The following is a 25,156-nucleotide window of genomic DNA, read 5'->3' on the forward strand; positions in this document are numbered from 1 at the left end:
GAGTCCATCTAGTCCAGCTCTCTGCTACTCTCGCAGTGGCCCACCAGGTGCCACTGGGAGCTCACATGCAGGATGTGAAAGCAATGGCCTTCTCGCTTGGTTGCTCCCGAGAGCACCACAATGGGTCTGTATATAAAGGCATTGCAATCTCAGACTCCAAGGAGGGAGGATTCAAGATTGGTAGCCATAGATCGCACTTCACTCCCTCCATGAAAATCTGTCCAAGCCCCTTTTAAAGCTATCCAGGTGAGTGGCCATCACCACCTCCTGTGGCAGCATATTCCAAACACCAATCACACGTTGCGTGAAGAAGTGTTTCCTTTTATTAGTCCTAATTCTTCCCCCCAGCATTATTAGTCCTAATTCTTCCCCCCAGACAAGGCAATAAAGAATGCAGTCAGGCTAAGATGACAGAACCCCAGAGCTCCCGGCCTTGCTGGAGAATTGCATGACAGAATGAACGAACGGGGCAGTGGGGATGTGGGGATGGACACAAGAAAATGGCGCATGTGTGCTGAACACACACATGTGTGTAAAGTAGGAGGGACGCACACCTGGCAGGAGTAAAGGAAATTATATGCGGTCTACATATAACCCAACTCCGCTTTAGCAACATTTCAGATTTTTTTATTAGAGTGTTTTGAAACCGCAGGAAAGTCTAAGGCTGGTGGTACAAAAGTTCCCCCTCCTCGCCACAATCCACCTTTGCTTTTCTAACACATGACATTTTGAGAAACACCGGTAACAGCAGTCATGCTTTGTGAGGGGCACATTGTTGCAAGGGGGGAAAAATAGCACATTTCACACAAATAAGAGCGGTGTAATTCTGGGCTATTCACACTTCTGTCATTTTTGGACTGATAAAGGTAACTGCCTACCCAAACCTCCTCCTCTGCCCTTTCAGTCTCAAGTTGACTTAGCAAAGAGGAGGGTCCAGGAAGAAGTTTTGCTTTATTATAACGGTAAGTCTATTTTTGTGGCTTCAAAAACAACCCACGGATGATCCGGCCTTCTCCCCCTGTTCGTGTTGCTTTAGTAACCCAGTTCCACCAATTCTCCTAGGCCAGTGGTGGCAAACCTTTGGCACTCCAGATGTTATGGACTACAATTCCCATCAGCCCCTTCCAGCATGGCCAATTGGCCATGCTGGAAGGGGCTGATGGGAATTGTAGTCCATAACATCTGGAGTGCCAAAGGTTCGCCACCAATTCTCCTAGGCAATAGCTGACTTCTCCCTAACACAAGAGAGGACCTTTCTCCCGGCAACCCAATGATTATGGAAAATGTATTGTCAAAGGCTTTCATGGCCGGATTCACTAGGGTGCTGTGTGGTTTCACGGCCATACAGCCCGGAAACCACACAGCACCCCAATTATGGAAAAACTCCCCGGGGAGGTGAATTTCGCTCCCCCACTTTCAATCTTCAGGAGGAAGCTAGTTTTACTCAGGACTGCATTGGATTAAAGCTGGGATTTTGGTTTTAGGAATTTTTGTGCACTTTATTTTATCTATTTTTAATTATCTTATAAGCTGCCTACAGCTCTGTAGGGAAGAAAGGCAGCTAATAAACGATTTTAATAAATAAAATGTACAAGGAAAGCTTGGCACATTCACCTGTGCGGTGGGAAAACAGAGGAGAAAAGGTGAACCTCTACTCTCACAGAGTTCAAAATGTCAAGAAAAGCACTGCTCTTGACTGATCCACCTGTGCTGAATTTGTCCAATATGGGGACATAAATTTCTATTCCAAGATTCTTTTGTCCTCACAGGGTCATTGGGGACATGACTGCCAGTAATTGGACTGCCTATTAAAAATGCATTCAAAACGAGAAGGGAAAGATAACCACATTTCGTCTAGCTGTCTTATACCGTGGTATTTACAAGACATCCAAAACAAATGTAACTTGCAGACATTTAAAAAAGCAACCAGTACAGGAATCAAGGGAAGGGGTATGGAAAGCCACACTCAAACTTGGCCATTTGGCTTTGCTGCCTCATATTTTTCTTAAAAGTGGGCTTTTTCATAGTATCTCATACTAGTACCTGTGAGTGGTTACCTCTCCTAACTGGGATTCTCCCACACTCAAGTTATTTTTGTGGCAGTGGTAGCTGCAATTTATTAAAATATGAGCTTAATATTGATATTATCTGTCCAAAGCCACAAGCTGAAATCCCCAAATGTTTGGACTGGTGATAACGAAGAATGATGGCTCACAGTGGCCCCCTGCCCAGACTGTTGTTTTTGTGTGTGTGTGTTAAACTTAACAGCTAATGTTGTAGTCACTATACTCAATGCATTACTCGGAGAGATTTTAGAACACAGAGTTTTCATTCCTGTGCCCAACTGCACAGAACTGTCACATGCGCATGTGACAAATCTGTTGCTCAGGCTGATCACAAAAAATTAGCCATCCAAGTGAAAAGAATTACGAAAAGAAATGACACAAAAAAACCCCATATAAGGTTTTTTTTGAAAAAGACAATTTCACAAAAATCTATCCAAATGTTAGTATTATAGTTGAACTCCATCAAAACTGTGTTTTTAATAACTGAAGCGTTTAAAACATGACCATTCAAAAAAGAAAAAGTGTGAAATCCACAAATTTGCAATATATCAGAATAGAAACAGTTCCAGGACCAGCTATACAAGGTACATTAGGAATGCGTGTTCTACAGCTGTAGAAAAATGCTTTTATACACAGAAGTTGAAAAATCAAAGCCAAACAAACGCCATCTTGAAATCCCTGCAAGCTCATAAAAATGTTCTCTTTCTGGCACCAGTCCAGGATTACTGGGAACCTGTCAATGAAAATAAGAGACACAGATGTTGATTGACAGGTTCAGTACCAGAGAAACTGCGTTCACATTGTCAAACGCACTTTTGACTAACCTCCTTTTCAGTATGCAGTTCTTAACACGGCCAGTGGCCACTTTGTGATTTGAAACGTAACTCAAGAAATGGGGCTATTCAATTAGTTTTTTAAAAAATGATCCAATGAAAAATCCAGCTAATTCAGCAGGCCCCCACATACACCTTCTTAAAAAAACGTTTGTCTGTTGTTGTTTTTCTATTTCTAGTAATAGCAGATGAAAAAAGGAACAGAAAAGAAAGACATGGTGGTGCTCCCAGGACAAACCATCGAGGCCAGCATGCAACTCCCACCCTCCCATAATGCTAGAGGCCTAAACCCTTCTGTTTTGCCCGTACCCTAAGCAGCCACGACTCTGGACTGGCCATCCCTGCACACTTTGGTCAGCAGACATCAAATTGTTTCAAAGTTGCTCTCACTTGAAGTTTTGTTTGCAGCGGTCTTGTTCTCGCCTTCTAGTTCCTCGACTCCAGCCTGAGTCATGAGATCCGCTATGTTCTTCTCCAGGTCGTCGATGCGACAGCTCATGTCATCAAGTGACTCTCAGTTAAAGAAAACAAACCAGGAAAAGATACTTCCCGGGGCCAAAAACGGAGACAGAAGCTCTGGAATCTGATGTTAGCAAAATGAGCAAGTGAATCCAACTCTTAAAGCTCAAGGTTGGAAAAATAGGTAAGGTTTTAACGCAGCATAGACTGAAATAAAATATCAAAGACTTAGGCGGTTTCTGCACGGGCTGAAAGCAACAGCTTCAGCCCGGTAAAACACCGTTTTGGCAGGGACCCTTCGCACAGGCGCCGCTGCCAAATCTATGCAGCAGCGCTCTGTGTCTGCCAAAACGGTGTATTCAAAACTCGCTTGGGGAGCGAGTTTTCCTGCAAACGCTGGCTTCCATCCGCTGCCATGCGAACGGCAGCGGGTGGAAGCCGGCGTTTTCCCCTCCCCTCCCCGGCCCCAAACGCCCCATTACCTTCTGCTGGCAGCCGCGTCGCTCTGAGGAGGGAAGGGGACACGCCCCCTGGTCTCCGGTGCTTCAACTGTCACTGTGGCCGGGGGGCGTGTCCCCTTCCCTCCTCAGAGCGATGATAGAGCAACACGGCTGCCAGCAGAAGGTAACGAGGCATTTGGGGCCGGGGAGGGGAATACACAGCTGGGGCCCCGTTTGTGCGAACGACCCTAGACCCTGCATCGGCATGATTAATGCCGATGCAGGGTCTCTCCCTTGGCTGTGCGGAAACCGCCTTACTAAAACTACAAATCTGAGTTGACATAGGCCCCTTCTGCACATGCAGAATAATGCACTTTCAGTACACTTCCACAACTGTTTGCAAGTGGATTTTGCTATTCCTCACAGTAAAATCCAGCTGCAAAGTGCACTGAAAGTGGATTGGAAGTGCATTATTCTGCATGCGCAGAAGGGTCCATAGTGCTTCACAAGACTTCAGCCGTCAACTAGATTGCATCTCTGCAATCAAAAGGGAAGAAATACATATTGTACCACTACAGAGTTTGAAGCTGTAGCTCAAGCTACTGAACACATATTGCCAAATGAGGCGTCTTTTGGCAGGTCACAAAGATTTTCAATGCACCAGAGAAACTGAAAGGTCTGCTTTGGGAGCAAGACAGTTAGGGGGTTGCTGATTGATAACAAACAGCACTGTTTTCATGGTGGAAAACCAAAGGATATTCCTGCCAATAATCTGGTCCGACATGGTTTGAAACTTGTCCTGCATCTGCTGCAACAGGGTTTGCACCTGATGGGAAAAGAAAAGATTTGCTTGATGCATAAATCTTTAAAATGTACAGAAACAAATATTGCCAGATGTTTTGCTTTTCACTAAGAAGCAACTGTCTCAGATAACGCAGTGACTGGAAAATTACTAAGCTGCTGGAGGGCACTTTGCCAATTCAAACTGGAATTAGATTAACACCCAGTGAATATTATTGAAAAGTGAAATTTCTTGGGCAGAAAAGAAATTTCCTCTGTGTACCGGGTGAGAACAGCATTCTTTTGAGGAGAGAGAGAAGGCAGGCATGAAAGAAACTAAGTGATGCTGCAATTTACCAGTATTGTTGCAAACAGTACATGAATAACAACAGTAAAAGAATATTATTTGCTTAATTTCCAATTCATGCTTCTCATCCCCTAACAGCCATTGGTGTCTTCCTTTTCACAGTTCTGGGGCGCTTTACAAGTTTGCGGAAAGGAGGAGAGGACAGGAGCCCATCCCCTGACAGTAAACCCGCCCATCTCCACAGCAACAGCTACAGCCTCCCTCAATCATCCCCGTTTCCATAGCAACCACAGACTTCCCTCCTTGGACTCCTTTTCCCGCTTCCCCTTGCCCCTCCCGTCTCCATAGCAACAGTTGCATCCTCTCTCAGTACTCCTCCCCGTTTCCATAGCAACCACAGCCCTCTCCCCTTGGGCTCCGCTTCCCCTTGCCCCGCCCGTCCCCATAGCAACAAAAGCCTTGCCCCTCCTCAGAAGGCTCCTGCCGGCTCCATAGCAACCAAGGCCTTGTCCCATCCCAGAGGCCTCTTGCTAGCCCTTGCAGTCTCCATAACACCAAGGTCTTGCCCCTCCCCAAAGGCCTCCTGCCGGCCCCTCCCGTCTCCATAGCAACCCCAACGGCTGCACCTCACTCTCCCATAACCCCCCGGGGCGGCTTTGGGCCACCGAGGCCGCCTCACCACAGCGGTCAGGTCCTGAACGGTTTTGGGGTCCGTCTCTGCCATTCTGGTTCGCTCCGGCTGCCCCTCAGTCTCCCGGCCTGGCTCGTCCGCGAAGGGCTTCCGGGCCTCGCTCGGCGATTTCCTCTCTCTGTGAAACGTCCCCGACAGACGGAGGCGCGCATGGGTGAGTGACGTCACGGAGAGATAAGGCCTCTGGGAAATGTAGTTTTTAAAGTATCCCTTAAACCGGGTCCTTTAAAGCACGGAAAAGGTAGAGCCCCACACTCTTCCCTCAGCCGCCTGAAACCTCGTTAACAATACTCTTCTTTATGATTGCACGTATGTAATAAAAAGTACTGAATAGTTAATATTTCCGGGCGGAAAAGAAGAGTCGTGCACCGGAAATGCCGACCGGGACTTCAGGCAGTGCCGCTCTAGGCGTCACCTAGCTTTGTACAAGGGCATTGTGGGAAATGTAGTCTGCGAGAATGAAAGGCGCGGCCTCAGATTCCAATTCAGTGGTAACGGGGTTGATTGTTGCCAACCTCCAGGTAGCGCTTTAAGATCCTCCAGAATTGCAACTGACCTCCAGACTGCAAAGACCAGTTCTTTTGGAGGAAACGGAATCTTTGGACTCTATGCATCCTGAAGAAGCTGGCATGCGCCCCAAAGCTTCTGTAAAAAATAAAACTTTGTTCCTCTTCAAGATGCCCCTGGGTTCAAACTTGCTTTCCATGGAAATCAGATACCTTATTCCTCCCTAGACAGGATCCTCCCCAAACTCCATCCTAAAAACCCCAGGAATTTCCCAATCCAGGGCTGGGATTGATTTCCTAGCAAGCATGGTTTGGAGTTCAGATTTATTTATTTATTACATCACCCCTCCCTTTGCAGACTCCGGACGGTTCCCACCATTTACAAATCCATACCATTAAAATATCATTTAATTTTAAACTTACAACAATTAAAACTTATAACGCTTTAAAAACTGAGCTGTGTAGCCTGGAGATTTAATTGTTATTCCAGGAGATCTTCAGGCCCTACCTGGAGGTTGGCAACCCTAAAATCACCCAATCTCTCAATTTTAGGACTACAAACCCTCAGTAGATGTCAGAGATCTCCTGGGATTATAGCCAACATCCAGGCAACATTGATTGCTTCTTTCTTATTATTGATTACTGAAACCGTTTATTACCAATTATTACCGATTACCGAAACCAATTATTACCGATTATTTAAGCCGATTATTGCCAGCTATTTCAGTTACCAAAACCGATTATTATCGATTACTGAAACAAATTATTACTGAATCTAATTATCGATTACTGAAACCAAGTATTACCGATTATTACTTATTACTGGAATCAATCGATTATTACCGATTATTACTAATTACCAAAACCGATTATTACCGGTTACTGAAACCGATCACTGCCGATTATTACCAATACCCAAAACAATTATTGCTGATTATTACCTATTACTGAAATGGATTGTTACCAATAATTACTGATTACTAAAACCGTTTATTACCAATTATTACCGATAACTGAAACTGATTATAAATTATTATTATTATCGATTACTGAAATTGAGTATTACAGATTATTATTAGTTACTGAAACCGATTATTACCCATTATTACTGATTACCGAAACCGATTATTGCCGATACCAAAACCAATGATTTCCGATTACTACCTATTAGTGAAACGGATTATTACCGATAATTACCGATTACTGAAACTGATTATTATCGATTATTATCGATTACTGAAGCCGATTATTACCGATTACTGAAACCAATTTTTACCGATTATTACCAAATACTAAAACTGATTATTACCGATTACCAATATAGATTATTATTGAATACTATAACCAAATATTACCGATGATTACTAATTACTGAAATGGATTACTGCCGATTATTCCCGATACCAAAACCGATTATTGCCGGTTGTTTATGATTACTGAAACTGATTGTTACCGATTATCATGGATTATTGAAACCGATTATTACTAATTATCGATTACTTAAACTGATTATTACCGATTACCAAAACCGATTATTACCGATTACTGAAACCGAGTATTACCGATTATTACTGATTACCGAAACAGATAACTGAAACCGAGTATTACATGCAGGGGGGGCGTCCGGACACGCAGGGGGCTGTCAGGACATGCAGGGGGCATCAAGGAAAAGCAGGGGGACGTCTGGACACGCAGGGGGTATCCGGACATGCTGGGGGCTTCCGGACACGCAGGGGGCTGTCTGGACACGCACGGAAGCTGTCCAGACATGCAGGGGGGTCATCTGGACACGCAGGGGGGCAACTGGGCACGCAGGGAGGGTCCAGACATGCAGGTTAGTGTCCGGAAATGAAGGGGGGGGCATCTGGTTATGCAGGGGGGCTGTCAGGACACGCAGGGGGCGTCAAGAAAAGCATGGGGACATCCGGACACGGAGGGGGTATCAGGACATGCTGCGGGCTTCCGGACACGCATGGAAGCTGTCCAGTCACTTGGAGAGTTTGGAATAGAATTGGTCTAGCACCAGCAACTGCAATAATGCTTCAAAGTCCCCGGCTCTGGCCTCCTCCACCCATCTCCTCCCCATCTCACTCATTTTTACCACATATTCCAAATAGGTTTTGCATTGTTGGGGGGATAAGACCCAAAATTGTTTTTGAAAATGGTCCGCCCCCAGTTTGAACCTTTTAAACACAGTAGTTTTGAAATCTTTGAAAGTTACTCCCCCCTCCCCCCTAGGCATGCTATGATAGATGGTTGCCAGCTCCCCAGTTAGGATGCTACAGAGGTAGGAGTTTTACAGATTATTTCCGATTACCAAAACCTATTATTATCGATTACTGAAACCGAGTATTTTCTCCTTCTGGAGAAAACAGCTACTTTGCAAGGTGGGACTGCCTGGAATTGTGCCTTACGGAGGTCCTCTCCCTAAATCCCACCCTCAAATCTCCAGGTATTTCCAAACCGGCAGCGCTATTTGGTTTTCAAGGCCAGGATTTAGAAGGGTTGTGTCACTTGCAGGAAATATGGTTCTGCACTGAAACCTTTCTTTTGCCTTGAAAAGTGTCGGCCTTGCAAAATTGCTGTTGCAATTGCTTTTGAATTAGAAACATTCTCTTGCAGGCTGGCTGGGAAAGGTCCGAGCCCCGTAAATGGGGTTGCTGGTCGAGGTGATACATCTTGTCTTGTCACTGCAAGGTTTTTTCATTCCCATCCCCCACAGTGACTCATCCAACTAACTTCTTTGCTTGGATTGCCCTCCCTGACTTGATCTCTCCGCTTCTCCATCCGTCTGGTTAGAACCTAATTGCCACGTCTTCTATTGATCCCTCTAATACAGTTTTCTTCACCGGGCTGCAGCTGTCCTCCGTGAAACTGCCGTGCTTTAACCAATTATATCTCATTTCCACTTACTTGCATCCACTAAATAAATAGGCAGGGGAAGCAGTTGGTCAGATTTAGCATTCCGCAAAGATACAGAGCTCTCCAGATTCACAATATATTTGCTGGAGCAGAGAAATGGCTGTCCAGGCTTATAAGATTTATTTTTGGTTAAGCCCAGGAAGCAATCAGAGCCTTGGGCCATCCGGCCACCATATGCTGACTGCTTCAGCTAGCAGCAACTCCCCAACTCTTTCCCTAGCGCTTCTACATTTGAGCCTTAACTGGAGATGCCAGGGATGAAACCTGGCAGCTTCTCCATGTAAAGCGGAGGTTCTACGTTCTCCATAAAACTGCAGAATGCAGGACAAAATTATAATAAGTCTAGAGCTTCATAAGGATGAATGTTAACTGTGTGATCCTGATATTCTAACAATTACACTGGCTACCAAACCGCTCCCAGGCAGGATTCTGGGTAGGGTTTTTAAGAGCTGTTGGAGAGGAAGGGAAAGGAGTTTGTAAGCCCGTCTGAATCTCCTTACAGGAGAGAAATGTGTGATTGGTGTTTGGAATATGCTGCCACAGGAGGTGGTGATGGCCACTAACCTGGATAGCTTTAAAAAGGGCTTGGACAGATTTATGGAGAAGTTGATCTATGGCTACCAATCTTGATCCTCCTTGATCTCAGATTGCAAATGCCTTAGCAGACCAGGTGCTCAGGAGCAGGAGCAGCAGCAGGCCATTGCTTTCACATCCTGCATGTGAGCTCCCAAAGGCACCTGGTGGGCCACTGCGAGTAGCAGAATGCTGGACTAGATGGACTCTGGTCTGATCCAGCAGGCTAGTTCCTATGTTCTTATGTTCTTAAATGGAGGTACAACAAATTCTTCTTCTTTTTAGGGAATGACCAAAGCTACAAAATTGGGTGGGGGATGCTGGGCAGAAGGGAGCAAAATACAGTTTACCAAGACATGCTGGCAGCTTAAAAAGCATCAAGCATTCCGGTAGAGAGAAGCCATTCGCTCACATGTTGCCTAGGCTGGCTGTGTTGATTTACGATTTCCGCAGAGGACAGAATATCCACAGATATAATCTGCAATAGACTTGCCATGTCACAATAAAAAAAGAAAAAGTGTTTCTGCTCCTGAGTGCTTAAAACCCTGTTTCCTGACGGAATTAACCTGGGCTGACATGACATTAAGCGCTATTTCCTTTCCTCCATCCCATCGTTTAACTTTCTTTTCTGCACTGTAGCAGCTGCTATCATCCAACAGACACCTGGGAATCTGCATCTCTTGATGCCCCGAGGGCACTCTGGAGGGAAAAACGTTGGTGCAAAGAAATTATTCAGATTTGTGTTCAAGGGAAGGTGCTTGTTAGAGCATGGAAATGCTTTTCACCTGTACTCAGAGGTAAAGAGCTGTGTGGTCTAATAATGTCGTACTGACAACTAGAAAAGCTTGTTAGAGTCCCAGGGTCTATATTTCAACTGGATTCCCACACACACCCTGCCTATTTCTAGATGCCAGTGTGGTGTAGTTGTTAGAGTATCGGATTAGGAACTAGGAGTCCCATGATCAAATCCCTGTTCTGCCATTCTCTTTTGCTCTCTTTCAATAGCCAATTCTACCCCTGGTTTTCCATAATTGAAGAAAAAATTGCCTCCATTGGACTGTCAGTGGATTCACTTTGCCCTTTGTCCTATTCAGAAGCTTATAGGAAATTAAAAGGTCAACTATTGGATAGAGAGTTCTCTACCCTACTCACCGCAGCCAAGAAAACGTGCTCCCCCGTGTATTTTTCTCTCCCATTTGAACGGGGCCACTTGGCATACTACCTTTTTGCTTAATAAACCCTGTTCAAAGGAGAGCCATAATGCTCGCCAGGTTTAATGTTATGCCTTCTGCCTTGTTACATGGCAGATTTAATAAGCAAGAAAAGGCTAAAAGATTGTGCCCATGTAGCGATGGCTCAAAGTTGAATCTCCTGGCCCACCAATTACTTCTACTCGTCTCTCAGATTCAAGGAGGAAATCTGTAGGATCCAAGTATGTGAATCTCACCTCCTTTTACATTTACTCCAATCTCCCCAGCGAGTTGCAATTAGATTACACTACTTAAGTTGAACAACCCTGATCCTGCTCTCTGTATATGATAGTGGCAGACTTTCTCCTGGAAATTACTAAATGCCAGTAGATTTCCTTTGTCCTGAAACATGTATATCCTGTATTGTATATGCTTTTATTCTGTTTTTATTATTGTTGTACTGCTGTCTATACCAATAAAAGGAGGCTTTGCTAGAATGGAAATAGCCAATTCTGGAGTTTGGAAATTCCTGTAGATTTAGGAAATAATATCCCGAAGTAAAGAGCAGGGTCTTTGAAGAGATTCTAGTTTAGATCTGGTCTCATCCGGATCTAATGCCTTAGTGTCCACACCACCAAAACAGCCATATTTTTCTCCCAGGGGAACTCATCTCTGTCATCTGGAAATCAATTGCAATGCTGGATGATTTATAGGCTCAACCTGGAGGTTGGTAAACATACTCAACACTGAATTAGAACTCTGGTCCTACCAACGGGCCGTGTGCACTTTGTCACATGACAGCTTTCCTCTTCATTCACCCATTACTTCTGTCTGTAGTTTCATATCCAATCAATTCCTAGCAGTATCATAATATCATTCTCTTTTATCCACAGGCATACAGCCAGAATATCTTGATCTTCTGACAGTGCCCAGAGGTGGACCCAAACTTGGGCAAACAAGGCCTTTAATGTCTTCCCATCAGCCCTCATCCTGGGCCACTTTAAAGTCCATTCGGCTCCAGGATAGAGTGCCCTGGTGATCTTCTGCCCAAATCAGCCTCGGAATCAATCAGCCATATTTTGTTTTGATTAGTCCCAAATACTAAAAGCTAGAAGTCCCACTGCTTTGCAGTGTATCTAAGCCTGGGACAAATCTGGGGTCAATAATATAGTAGCATCTAAATTGGCTTTCCCCTCCAATAATAGTGATGCTTGAAAGAAGTTTGCAGGTATCTGCTCTTTGTTTACAAGAAATATACAACTTTGGACCTTTTAATATAGTAATGTTGTGTTGGTAATTGTAAAATTTATTAAGTTCTATTCATTATATATGTTGTAATTATCTATTGTGTTTTTTTTTTAAAATAATATTTTAAGTAGAAGATTGAATTTTCTATTTCCTTCTGATAATTCATTGCTATTTTATCAATTTGTTTGCCTCCCTGTTCCAATGGGTTGCTGGTTATGCTGAAAACAACTTTTTTAACCTTATGCCCAATAAAAGGTTGTTAGTATTGTATTGTATATTGCATCCTCCCTAGCACACAGTGATGGGTGAACCTTTTTTGGTCCAAGTGCCCAAATTGCAACCCAAACCCCACTTTGCTTATTTGTGCAAGGTACCATTACCCCTGGCAATTTAGCAGCCTCTGAATGTTGAAGTTTTAGTTTAGAAAAAAAAAAACGGTTGGCTCCTCTCTTCCTCCACCCCAACCACTTTCGAGCAGGGGGTCAGCCTGCTCTAAGTCTCCAGCAAGTCCCACGCACACCACTCTGCAGCAGCCTCTCTAGCATCTCTGCCTCCTCTGCAACCCCCCCCCACCTCCGGGCAGCGGCAGCCACCGCATGGGCAGCAGCGCAGGCACCAGAAGCTTGCCAGCTGAGTCCTCCTTTCTCTCACCTTGGTGTGCCATCAAGCAGTTGTGCTCAGTGGCCCAGGCCAGCCCTTCTAGATAGTAGTGTGTTGGGGGGGGGGAGTGATGCACTTCCCACCCCCACATGACACAAACTCTGTGTTCACATGCCCACAGAGAGGGGCTTGCTGAGGGAGTGCACACCTCTGGCACCCGTGCCATAGTAGGTTCACCATCACTGTCCTAAGCAGTGAAATTCGACACATTCCAGAGACAGTCAGGATTCTGAATCCCAGTGCTGGAGGTAAACATCCAGAAGCATTCCTCAGTCTCTAGGCAATTCCTGAGGTTCTTTTGCATAGAAAGCCATGAGCCGTTCATCCAGCAGGGGAGATATGAAGAGGTGATTAAGCTTGCTGTCAGGGTATGTTTGCCAAATTACTTAATTTGATTCTTAACTCCTATCGAGAAATGTTTGCTTATTAAGTGCTGCACTGCATAGCGTGCAAGGCAGCCAGACGGTATTCATTCAGTACTTTTGCTTGCCTTTGAAAGGGAAATTATTGTCTTGTTGGTCTATAAAGAGGCGACAGTAATTCAGTGATGACATTTAGATCTAGCAAAAAAGCCATCAGCTCATCCCTGTTCTCTGTGTCACGTGTTTTTATAGCCAAGAGGAGATCGTAGCAAGGCATAATGCATGTCTCCAATGCTGCTGCTTAGTACTGCAGCCAAGGGCAGGCCTGGTTCTGCTTGTAGGCGAACTAGTTTCCAGAATGCCAGTCTGAGAGTCACGGTTCCAGGCCTGAAAGTTCCCTACCCAGAGGCGAAATAGCACAGCAGAGAGAAACGGTTCTAAGCCAGCTTTTTGCCTGGTGTGCTGATTTTCTACATGCAAAGAGTTTTTATTGCAGAAGAAAATTTAGAAATGTGATTTCCCACTTGCAGTCTAAAACGGAATTGCTGATTCTAGAAGAAGAAGAAGAAGAAGAAGAAGAAGAAGAAGAAGAAGAAGAAGAAGAAGAAGAAGAAGAAGAAGAAGAAGAAGAAGAAGAAGAAGAAGAAGAAGAAGAAGAAGACGAGGAGGAGGAGGAGGAGGAGGAGGAGGAGTTTGGATTTATATCCCCCCCTTTCTCTCCTGCAGGAGACTCAAAGGGGCTGACAATCTTCCTCCTGCCCTTCCCCCCTCACAACAAACACCCTGTGAGGTGGGTGGGAGACTGAGAAACTCCGAGAAGCTGTGTGATTAGCCCAAGGTCACCCAGAAGGCTGGCGTGTGTGTTAGGGAGTGCACAGGCTAATCTGAATTCCCCAGATCAGCCTCCACAGCTCAGGCAGCAGAGCTGGGAATCAAACCCGGTTCCTCCTAGATTAGATACACAAGCTCTTAACCTCCTACGCCACTGCTGCTTCTACCGCTTCCACACCCTGCCTTCTTCACTTCACACATTTAAACCAAGCATCTCTGTCTCTGTCTCTGTCTCTCTCTCTCTCTCTCTCTCTCTCTGTATATATAATGTGCCATGGAAGTCATAGCTGACTGGTTGGTGACCCTGTTGGGTTTTCAAGGCAAGAGAGACTTACAGAAGTGGTTTGATGTTGCCTGCTTCTGCAAAAGCAATTTCTGGAGTGGGGAGATCCTGGAGTAGTATTTCTCCTCTCCCACTCTGGGCATATAGAGCAGAGGTCACTGGACATGTGGGGGGGGAGGAAGGGGGGTTGTGCATTTCCTGCACTGGGCAGGGGTTGGACCTAAGGGTGATCCTTGAGATGCCCTCCAGCTCAGTGTGCATTTCTGTGTGTTTCACTTGGTGTTCTCCCATCCAAATACTAACCAGGGTGCTTTAGCTTCCAAGATCTACAGCAAGATCAGGCCATTGCCTGGACCATTTCAGATCAGGGCAGACCTTGCCTAAGGTTCAGCCTTTTCAATAACGTTGTTTAGCTTGTTATTTGCATGAGGAATCTGAGAGAATGCTTAGAGCTGATAAGGATTGGAAGACTCTGTGAGCTCAAGACTCCTCCCTAGAGCCAGGAGTCAGGATAACCTGTGGAGCTATGGCCACTGAGCCTTGAACAGTCAGCAAAGTCAGCCCTTGCACGGTGTAATGTTTATGAGCAGCCGGACTCTAACCCTAGTGGACCAAGATTGCTTTCCCAGCTCCTTCACATGAAGGCCTGCTGGGCGACCTTGGGCCAGTCACGAGTTCTCTCCAAACTCCCTCAGCCCCACCCTGCCTCACAAGGTGTCTGTTTGGAGAGACAGGAAGGGAAGAGAGTTTGTTGGCTAAGCTTTGAGATTCCTTTTGAGGGGTGAGAGAAAAATCATGGACTAAAATCCAGCTCTTCTTCATCAAGTGACAGAAACAATAATTGACTAGTCCAAAGAGAAAGAGAGCCGAGAGTACGAGCAAAGAAGCCTGGAGTGAGAAGCAAGATGCTAAGGACCATGGACAGCTCCTATTTGCAAAAATTCTCTTTTCTGGACTGAAAAGTCTCCTCCTCTTCCAACCTTCCTTCCTTAATCCCTTACATTGTGACAGCGTTGCATACCCTCCTCTGTGCCAGTGTAGTGGTTAAAGAGCAGGTGGATTCTAATCTAGGAGTGAACAGGGTTTGATTCCCCACTCCTCCACCTGAGTGGCAGAGACTTAGCTGGTGAACCAGATGTTGTGTTTCCGCAAGACTCCTACATTCCTGCTGCTGGGTGACCTGCGAGGTCAGTCACAGTTCTAATAAGAACATAAGAACAAGCCAGCTGGATCAGACCAAAGTCCATCTAGTCCAGTTCTCTGCTACTTCATGATGGCCCACCAGGTGCCTTGAGGGGAGCTCACATGTAGGATGTGAACGTGCTAATGGCCTTCTCGCGACTGTTGCTCCCGATCACACCTGGTCTCTTGAAGGCATTTGCAATCTCAGATCAAGGAGGATCAAGATTGGTAGCCATAAATGGACTTTCCACCACTAACGCCATCTGTCCAAGCCCTTTTTAAAGCCATATCGGGTTAGTGGCCATCACCACCTCCTGTGGCAGTTCTTCTCTGAGTCCCTCTCTCAGCCTCTCACCACCAGGTGTCTGTTGTGTGGAAAGAGGAAGGGGAAAGGAGCAGAAGCCACCTTGAGTCTCTCCTTACAGGTGGGAATTATAAATCAAACTCTTCTTCTTCTTTTCCAGATCTGCACTATTGCTTTTTGTATTCCATTGACCAGAACTGTGCACAATATTCCAAACCTATATACAGCTGGTTGAGAAGAAGCTCCGATGAGCTTCATACTCTCTGGAGCACCATGAGATTCCCATTCAAGACCTATAATGAAGATTTAAAGGGGTGACCATCTGGAACAATGCATTGTTCTCACTTGCCCTGGAATAACATCAAATTGTGCCCCAATTTGGGAAGTGCCAGCATAGTATAGTAGTGGTTAAAAAAAAACGGGTGGGCCAGCTTAATCTGGAAAACCTACTCTGAGTCCTTCTGCACCCATGGAGCCTGCTATACATAGATGCCTTGAGCCAGTCACAGTTCTTCAGAACTCTTTCAGCCCCACCTACCTCACAAGGTGTCTGTTGTAGGAAAGGAAGGGAAAATGAGTTTACAAGCTGCTTTGAGGCTACTTAAAAATCAGTATAAAACCATTTCTCCTCCTCCTCCCTCCTTTGAACATTTGTGTGAATAATTGATGTAGGCAGAGCCAGATGTTTCTCAGAAGATGTGCACTGTTACTCCTTAATTTTATGGTGCATGCTGATGCATCCTTGCTATTTCTGAATGAAGTTGGAATCTCTCTAGTAATCAGGCATTCTCTAATAATAAACGCCAAAGCATCTTAAAAAATGTGTGAATCTCGGTGAGGATTCTATTGCAGCTGACTTTAGCCTGGGTAGCCATTTAAAATGCCAGCATTCCCCTCTTAAATAGTTGGTGAATCATGCTGCCAATCCCCTTGAAGCCTTCTACAAACCCACACTACGGTTTCTCTGTTCCAGTCTTGGCCACTGGAAACGGCAGAATCCAAAAAAGTTATTGGATGTGAAAATGAATTTTGCAATACACCAATTACTATGTGGGTAGCCAAGGGTGGAAAGAAAAGCGTTATGGATTCCTTTGCTCCCTTTCCCTTTACTTAAGTGAAGAGCCAAAAGGCAGGGGCGCTTTGGGAGTGTTCTGAATGGGGTTTTCAAATATAAATGAAGTTGGGGCTATCTTAACCGAGGCTGTAATTAGAAATCAAACAAGCACAGAGGAGAAGAGAAAACAACAATCCAGACTCAGCAGTTTTCATGAATCACCCGGCACTGGCAGGAAATGCTCCCGGAGCAGGAGATTGGGCAATATGTTACACTAAATGGTGAATCAGTGCTGCGTGAGGAAAATGCCTAGGAATCACGCGGATCACGTTACAGGTTGTGCTCTTGGAAGCCAAAGCTAATGAATTTGCGTTCTACGGATCTGTTGTCTGTGATCATAGTGAAGGAACAATGAAGCTATGTTCAGATTTTCTTTATGACTTGAATGGTGATGATGGCTTTTGATGTAGCGTGTTGTTCTGGATGGGAAATAGGGGCCAAAATTGAGGTCTTGCGGGGAGGAGGAGGAGGAGGAGGAGGAGAAGGAGAAGAAGAAGAAGAAGAAGAAGAAGAAGAAGAATTGGAATTTATATCCCCCCTTCCTATCCTGTAAGGAGACTCAAGGGGACTTACAAACTCCTTTCCCTTCCCCGCTCACAACAAACACCCTGTGAAGTGAGTGGGGGGCTGAGAAGGCTTCAAAGAACTGTGACTCAGCCCAGTCACCCAGCTCAGCACGTGTTGGAGTGGACAAGCTAATCTAGTTCACCAGACAAGACTCCACCGCTCAAGCGGCAGAGCAGGGAATCAAGCCCAGTTCTCCAGATTAGAGTGCCCCTGCTCTTAACCACTACACCACGCTGGTCCTGCACTGAATTGGATGTTGGACTAGGTGGCCTGTATGGCCACTTCAAATCTATGATTCTATGATTCTAAGCTGTCACCAGAGAGGAAGTAGACATAGAGAAGGGAGCCCACTGAAGGCATTGTGAATAGACCCCACCCCACCCCCCAGATCCCTGGAGCAGCCCTTTCTGGGGAAGAGGCAATAAAACTGTCCAAAACACTGCAAATGAACAAGCAAATGCTCTGTAATATTTTAGGAGCCAAGGTGGTTACAGGATGTGCCTTTTTGAAGCAGAGTGTCTTCCTCCAATTAATTATTTCCTTCCCATCGGGCATCTCATTGAAGTCTCAGAAAACTCGTCACAGGCAAGTAATGATTTAGCAGCTTCATTAAAAGTTGCTGCTTCGCTCCCCCAACAAGAACAAGTGGAAACTTTCCTCTGACTGAACCATAAACCTGGGCAGGAGTGTGAACGGTCAAAATAGGCCCAACCAAATTTCCCTTCCATCCAGTAGAGAAAGCTCTTGCCTTTCCCCCCCCCCCCCCCCCACTGCAGTATTTGTATTTTGAATTCCATCCGCTGTCCCAGGAAGAAAACCGAATCACCTACAGCAGTGGTGGCAAACCTATGGCACGGGTGCCAGAGGTGGCACTCAGAGCCCTCTCTGTGGGCACGCACAGAGTGCCCCCTCCTCACACATTTAGGCTGGCCTCGGCCGCTGGGCTCAATTATTAGCATTAAACCTAAGCCCTAAATCACTAATTTTCAAGTGAAGAACTAAAGCACGATCCTTTACCTGGGAGTAAGCTTGGTTGCTGGCAATGGATTTTGCTTCTGAGTAAACCCTCCTAGGGTCGTGATTCACCCATTAGAAGAGTTGGACGGTTGTTTCAAAGCAAAGCCACAGTACCCTTAAAACACCTCTGAGTAATGCCTTCGAATAACCATTTTTTCTAAACTAAAACCTCAGTATTCAGGTTAAATTGCCGTGTTGGCACTTTGCGATAAATAAGTGGGTTTTGGGTTGCAATTTGGGCACTCAGTCTCGAAAAGGTTCGCCATCACTGACCTACAGGAATAGCATACATGGAACTCATTTGACAGTGTTGGCCCTCTGACTGCAAGAAGCCCGAGATTTCCTGGTTTTATCTCTTCAATCAGGATTGCGGCTGCGAAGACAGGGTACGAAGGTTTCAGTCCTGAAAGGTGGGGGCATGATTCCCTGAGGCCAATTGGCTCAGCATCCTTTGAAACTGATCTTGCTTCTGAGCATTGTTGAGAACAGGTGGGAGCAGAAGATGCTCCGAAGTCCAGACCCCGCCTTCGGATTTGTTTTTCCCGGTTGCAGCTTTTGTCTTACACAAATTGAGCGCAGGAGTAGCGCATCACCCAGTGACCGTTCCGGTTTAATGAGATTCTACGAAACGGGCAGGCAAAGTTTAATCCCCTTTCCTGAATCACAAGCGCTGCAAATGCATGAGGAATTCAAGGTTAAAAAACACCACCTTGTTGTTGGCAATGGCATAAAATGACAACATTCACTCTGCGACAGCAAGAGTCCTGGCTATTTTTTTAAAAGGTTAAGTTTCTAGTCCTTACCTACATGTATAAAATAATGATCAAAGCAGCACATGCAACAATAGCTTTAGGCTGGAAAGAAAAGAAAAAACAGACAATCCAGAAATGGTTGCAATATATCTGGGAACAAGTGACACTGGACATTTTCGAAATAATAACAAAAAATAAACTGTGGCAAGATAAACAGAACGAAATTTTGAAGATATGGACTATATATGCGGACTGGATGAAAGAAGCTGGAGTCAATGAGGAGATATGGGAGAAGAGATTACAAAGAATGAACTTACTGCTTTGTTTGATAAAACTATGAAGAAAATACAGGGGGGAGGGGGAAAAGGGGGAAAATGTATTGTTTGAAAACGAATGAAGAAGAGTATTAGTATAAAATGGAATATTCAAATGATACAATAAAAATTATTTTTTTAAAAAAGTTTCTAGTCCTGATATTTAGACAGTCGCCATGGCAGCAAACTGGGAAAGTCAAGCCGTTTCGCAATCACCTTTCAATGCTGTGATCTTTAAGTTTTTGTCATTCTTTTTTTTTGAAGGGTCGTCCCAATTTGGGTCATTGCTTTGTTCATTACTTTCTGAAGGAGCATCATCTTAGTTCCCCCCCTTTGCAAAGCCAGAATCCAGCTTTGCAAATGGAGAAGAAGTGCCTATGAAGATGGGGAGAACTTCCCAGGCACCCTGCTGCCTCCCTTTGCAAAGTTGGGTTGTTTTGGGGTGGGGGGGCACAGTTTCAGTGCTTACCCCGAGCACCATTTTCTGCAGTGTGCCCCTGGAGGGGCAATCACAAAACAGAGATCATCTCTTTGCTTTGAGGGCCAGATGTTGCTTCATTTCTGCTTCAAAACAAAGGGGAGGGTCCTCTTCTCAGAGACATGAGAAGGCCTGGGTGAAGGGTCATAGGAGAACTTCAGAACCTACCTGGAAGCCAGCAACCCTACGAAAGGGACACAACTCATGTGACCCAATTATCTGAGATGAGTCCAGCTCTTTGCTTCACAAGACCCTTGGTAATGACTATGAGTGTCTCCCAAACTCCTGTTTCCCCCTCTGTGTCATTAAAAGACCTTCAGATTGTATCTCCAAGACTCATAATTATGTGGAGGCTCAGGAATACGTGATAGACATCAGGACACCCAATGGTGCTAGACTGGAGATCACTGCCCTAAAATAATGTGAACATCATTGTGTACATGACAGCTATGAACATGATCCCGCATGGAGAAAATCTCATGGAGAAAAACTTCTCACAACTATGCACGAACTCTCGAGTTTTTAGACATTGCGGATCAGGTCTCTCGCCCTTGAGAATATAGAAATGGCAAGGCCTTTCTACTCAAAATAACCTTGCTTTTAAAAAAAAACACCAGTGGAAGTTTCTTTCAACTCTTTTCTTTGCTCATTTACCAACTACAGAAGTGAAGGTGCGGAATCTGGGTCGGATACTTGGTCAGATCTCGTCATTTGGATCTAATATATGAATCATTCCAGTAGTTTAAATTCACAGGAGCAGAATATTTTTTTCCTTGAAGAGCCCCACGAGGACCCGTTGGCATTTCTGTTGCTCTAGACAGACCAAGCCGGATGCATTTAATTATAAGGAATTATTTTTCCTTGTGTGTGGAGGTGAATAGCTAATTATTTTTTGGGCACTGCTGTACCAGAGCACATCGTTTTCTACTGTATTGTACTCTACCTCGAAAGGGCTCACCATTAAAAAGGGAGCTGGGCATAATGGGTATACTAATGCAAACCATCATGCGTTTAAAATGTCTCCATTTTATTTTGTGTTAATTTTTTGTTCATAGGATTTATTTTGTGGTGAACCTTTTCCTAACCAGGTTTTCTAGAACCAGACTCTGGATAAGAAATGGAGTTATCCCAGGATTTCACACACCACTCATATAGGGCATTTCTGCTGCTGGAATGACATACTATCAGACAAATATGCTTTTCTAATATATCTTGTTGACCCTCGTGAACAAATGCTGCTGTTGTTTTAGACATCCATGAAAAATAGGCTTGCACAGAGGAAACTGATACAGCATGTATGAGGTGTAATTGAGGTTGGAAACTCTTACTTGGTATGAGAGCAATGGCATTTCAAAGCTCTCAGTCACAAAAGATAACATCAGACCAGTCGTGTTGGATTATCTAGGGCTTCCAGTTCTGCGTTGGGAAGTTCCTGGAGATTTCAGGGTGGAGCTTGGGGAGGGCAGAATTTGGGGAGAAGAGGAAATGCTCCTGTTTGGGCAGGACTGAAGAAAAAATTGCCTCTATCGGACTGTCAGTGGATTCACTTTGCCCTTTGTCCTATTCAGAAGCTTATAGGAAATTAAAAGGTCAACTATTGGATAGAGAATTCTCCACCCTACTAATCACAAGGCAGCCAAGAATTAACCACCCCCCCCTGTATTTTTCTCTCCCATTTGAACGGGGCCACTTAGCACACTACCCGTATTGCTTAATAAACCCTGTTCAAAGGAGAGCCATAAAATGCTAGGCCAGGTTTAATGTTATGCCTTCTGCCTTGATACCACAGGCAGATTTGATAAGCAAAGAAAAGGCTAAAAAAGATTGTGCCCATGTAGCGATGGCTCAGTTGAATCTCCTGGCCCACCAATTACTTCACTGTCCTTTCAGATTCAAGGAAATCAGATCCAAGTATGAGAATCTCACTCCTTTAGCATTTACCCATCTCCCGATTTATTTAGATTACACTACTTGTTGGACAACCCTGATCCTGCTCTCTGTATGTTAGTGGCAGACTTTCTCCTGGAAATTACTAAATGCCAGTAGATTTCCTTTGTCCTAACATGTATATCCGGTATTGTATATGCTTTTTAATCTGTTTTTATTATTGTTGTACTGCTGTCTATGCCAATAAAGGCTTGCTTCTACTGTTTGGTCAGGAGAAGGATGGGGAGAAGTAGAAAACCCAAAACAGGCAATTTGGACACAGCTTCTCCTTCCCTTTCCTTGGGCAGGCAGGGAAAAAGCTGTACATTGCCCACTTCCAGAAAGTGCAGCTTCTCTGATCAGCAGCGTGGTGAGTTTGGAAGGGGGGGGGGGGTTGTATGCACAACCAAAAATCTGACCCAAGAGGAATGTAGGCTCACTGTGGGGCAGACTGCAACCATATAAATGGCCCATGTTAATGCACATACCCAAGGGCAGTGGTGGCGAACCTATGGCACGGGTGCCAGAGGTGGCACTCAGAGCCCTCTCTGTGGGCACGCGCAGAGTGCCCCTACATCTATAGGCTGGCCTAGGCCTCTGGGCTCGATTATTAGCATTAAACCTAAGACCTAGTTTTGAGGAAGCAGTGTAATGCTGTTAAACCCCACTGATTTTCATGTGAAGAACTACAAAAGCCGCGATCCTTTACCTGAGAATGGCTTCGGTTTGCTGACAATGGGGGCTTGCTTCTGAGGTAATGCATCCTCCTATGAAGGTATTGATTCACCCATTGGAAAGAGATTGCACGGTTGCTTCAAAGCAAAGCCACTGACTACCACCAAGCTTGCTCCTCGGAGCCAACCGTTTTTTTCTAAACTAAAGCCTCAGCATTCAGGTTAAATGGCCGCGGTGGCACTTTGTGATAAATAAGTGGGTTTGGGTTGTAATTTGGGCACTCGGTCTCGAAAAGGTTCGCCACCACTGCCCAAGGGCATTGCCTTCCAGCGTGGTGCAGTGGTTAAGAGCAAGTGGATTTTAATCTGGAGAACCGGGTTTGATTCCCCACTCCGCTTGAGTGGCACAGGCTTATCTGGTGAACCAGATGTGTTTCTGCATTCCTACATTCCTGCTGGGTGACTTTGAGCTAGTCACAATTCTCTCAGGACTCTCTCAGGACTCTCTCAGCCCCACGTACCTCACAAAGTATCTGTTGTGGGGAGAGGAAGGGAAAGGATCTTGTAAGCCACCCTGAGTCTCCTTACAGGAGAGAAAGGTGGGGTATCAATCCAAATTCTTCGTCCTGTTCCCTGGGCTGCTTATATCCAGCATCTAATTTCAATGCAAGTCCCACTTCAACCTATACTTCCGCCATCTGTTGCAACACACTTGGCCCTAGCAGTCCTATCTATCCAAAAGCACATCACCAAAGAATTACAGTTGTCAGGTCTTATGGCCAACTGGCAGCAAATGATTATACTTGGACAAACACCAGAGGCAGCTTGTCCTTCTGTCTTCCTTCCTCCACAAACACCGTTATTTACAATCCTCTCGGGTGCTGTTGTGTTGATAAGCACCAGCAAATATCTTCCCAGGAACGGTGAGAAGATGCAAACATCTTCTGTAATGCCAGCTGCAAGCAGGCTGGAAACTACGCAGGGCCAGAATCTTAAATCTCTCAAGTGGAAAGCTACAACGAAAAGGGAATTGCTCTGCTAGACGACTGGGCATGCAAGAAAATGTCCCCATTTTGCCTGGAAGAGCTAACAAATTTGAGCTTCTGTCTTTGACACTGTGATGTCGGATTCCAGCAAGAATCAACCTGTGATCGAGATGCAAGTATCAAATTGTTATCAGTGGGGAAAAAAAGCGGTAGACGCATGGTATGAGCTTCAGGATCAGCAGCGGCATAGGAGGTTAAGAGCTCGTGTATCTAATCTGGAGGAACCAGGTTTGATTCCCAGCTCTGCCGCCTGAGCTGTGGAGGCTGATCTGGGGAATTCAGATTAGCCTGTGCACTCCCACACAAGCCAGCTGGGTGACCTTGAACTAGTCACAGCTTCTCGGAGCTCTCTCAGCCCCACCTACCTCACAGGGTGTTTGTTGTGAGGGGGGAAGGGCAAGGAGACTGTAAACCCCTTTGAGTCTCCTGCAGGAGAGAAAGGGGGGATATAAATCCAAACTCTTCTTCTTCTTCTTCTTCTGTAATTAATATCTACATTTTTTTCACTTGCAGTCCTTCTTATCTTGGAGTTTGGGGATGGAGTCTGGGTAGAACATGGTTTAGGGAGAGACCTCTGGGGAATTCAGATTAGCCTGTGCACTCCCACACACGCCAGCTGGGTGACCTTGGGCTAGTCACAGCTTTTCGGAGCTCTCTCAGCCCCACCTACCTCCCAGAGTGTTTGTTGTGAGGGGGGAAGGGCAAGGAGATTGTGAGCCCCTTTGAGTCTCCTGCAGGAGAGAAAGAGGGGATATAAATCCAAACTCTTCTTCTCTTCTTCATTCCCAGAGCAAAGCTGTTGGATCTTAATAACGTACTTATTTATTCGTTTTTATTTATTTAGATTTGTTCCCTGCTCCTTAAAACAGTCACAGGGTTACAGTAAATAAGGGGAAGAGATGTAGCTCAGAGGGAGCACACCGACCCTGTACATGGGAGGTTACCAGTTCTATCCTGGGCATCTCCACTGGGAGGTTCCCAGTCTGAACTTACTGGGACCTGAACTTGCCGAGACACAAAAGGCAAAACAGAGAAGGGGACGAAGGGAAAAGTTCTCAGGGCCATAGCAGATATCTTAGTGAAAATGGCAATTCAGTGTGGTGCAACAGAAAAAAAGAAGAAGACACACTCTATATTGGGGGTTATTGGGAAAGAGATTGAAAATTAAATAGCCAAGAATGCAATGCTCTATGGTGTGGCCTCATTTGCAATACTGGTGTGAACTCTAATGGGTGCCGCTGAATACACAGCCGAAGGAAAATTTGGCATACGGAATGGAAATAAACAACATGAGCAGAACTGTTAACGTTAGAACATTTCTTATCTCAATGACAAAAACTGAGACTTCATCTGGGGGGGAAATGTAATACTTTTCTTCTAATGAGAAACAAGGAACAGTGTCCTACTTTGGGGGCAGATTATGGAGATGTTAATCTTTCAGGCTCCTAGAAAAGTGGATCAACGCTATTAGAGGCGCAGCACATGAATTAATCCTGATAGAGCACATAGTTGTTATTTATCTACCGAAAACCCATTTCGGGTCATACAAGTGACGGCTGAGAACAAGTGTTAAAATTTCCTTCCCGCTCTCCAGCCCTTCATTTGTTTTCACATTTTTGGCTGGAGCCACT

At 45.1% G+C, this 25,156-nt stretch overlaps 1 protein-coding gene and 1 long non-coding RNA gene across 3 annotated transcripts; both read right to left on the reverse strand.

Annotated features, from left to right (window-relative positions):
• Nucleotides 1–611: 611 nt before the first annotated feature.
• LOC125443574 lies at nt 612–18,213 on the reverse strand. Its single transcript, XR_007246144.1, has 2 exons — nt 18,165–18,213; nt 612–1,078 (listed from the first exon to the last, which is right to left on the reverse strand). It is a non-coding gene; the product is annotated as an uncharacterized LOC125443574 (long non-coding RNA).
• HSBP1 (heat shock factor binding protein 1) lies at nt 2,252–5,722 on the reverse strand. 2 transcript variants are annotated; one of them, XR_007246143.1, is made up of 4 exons: nt 5,565–5,722; nt 4,558–4,624; nt 3,209–3,406; nt 2,252–2,799 (listed from the first exon to the last, which is right to left on the reverse strand). XR_007246143.1 is itself a non-coding variant. In XM_048515787.1 (4 exons), exons 1-4 carry the CDS (start codon nt 5,607–5,609, stop codon nt 2,789–2,791), a joined length of 240 nt encoding a protein of 79 aa, XP_048371744.1. In that variant the 5' UTR covers nt 5,610–5,721; the 3' UTR covers nt 2,252–2,788. The 2 variants fall into 2 exon arrangements, 1 of the variants encoding a protein (XP_048371744.1); XM_048515787.1 differs by having other exon boundaries at nt 3,290–3,406; nt 5,565–5,721.
• Nucleotides 18,214–25,156: the final 6,943 nt, after the last annotated feature.

Source organism: Sphaerodactylus townsendi, linkage group LG14 (assembly GCF_021028975.2).
Source record: "Sphaerodactylus townsendi isolate TG3544 linkage group LG14, MPM_Stown_v2.3, whole genome shotgun sequence".
Lineage (NCBI taxonomy): Eukaryota > Metazoa > Chordata > Lepidosauria > Squamata > Sphaerodactylidae > Sphaerodactylus > Sphaerodactylus townsendi.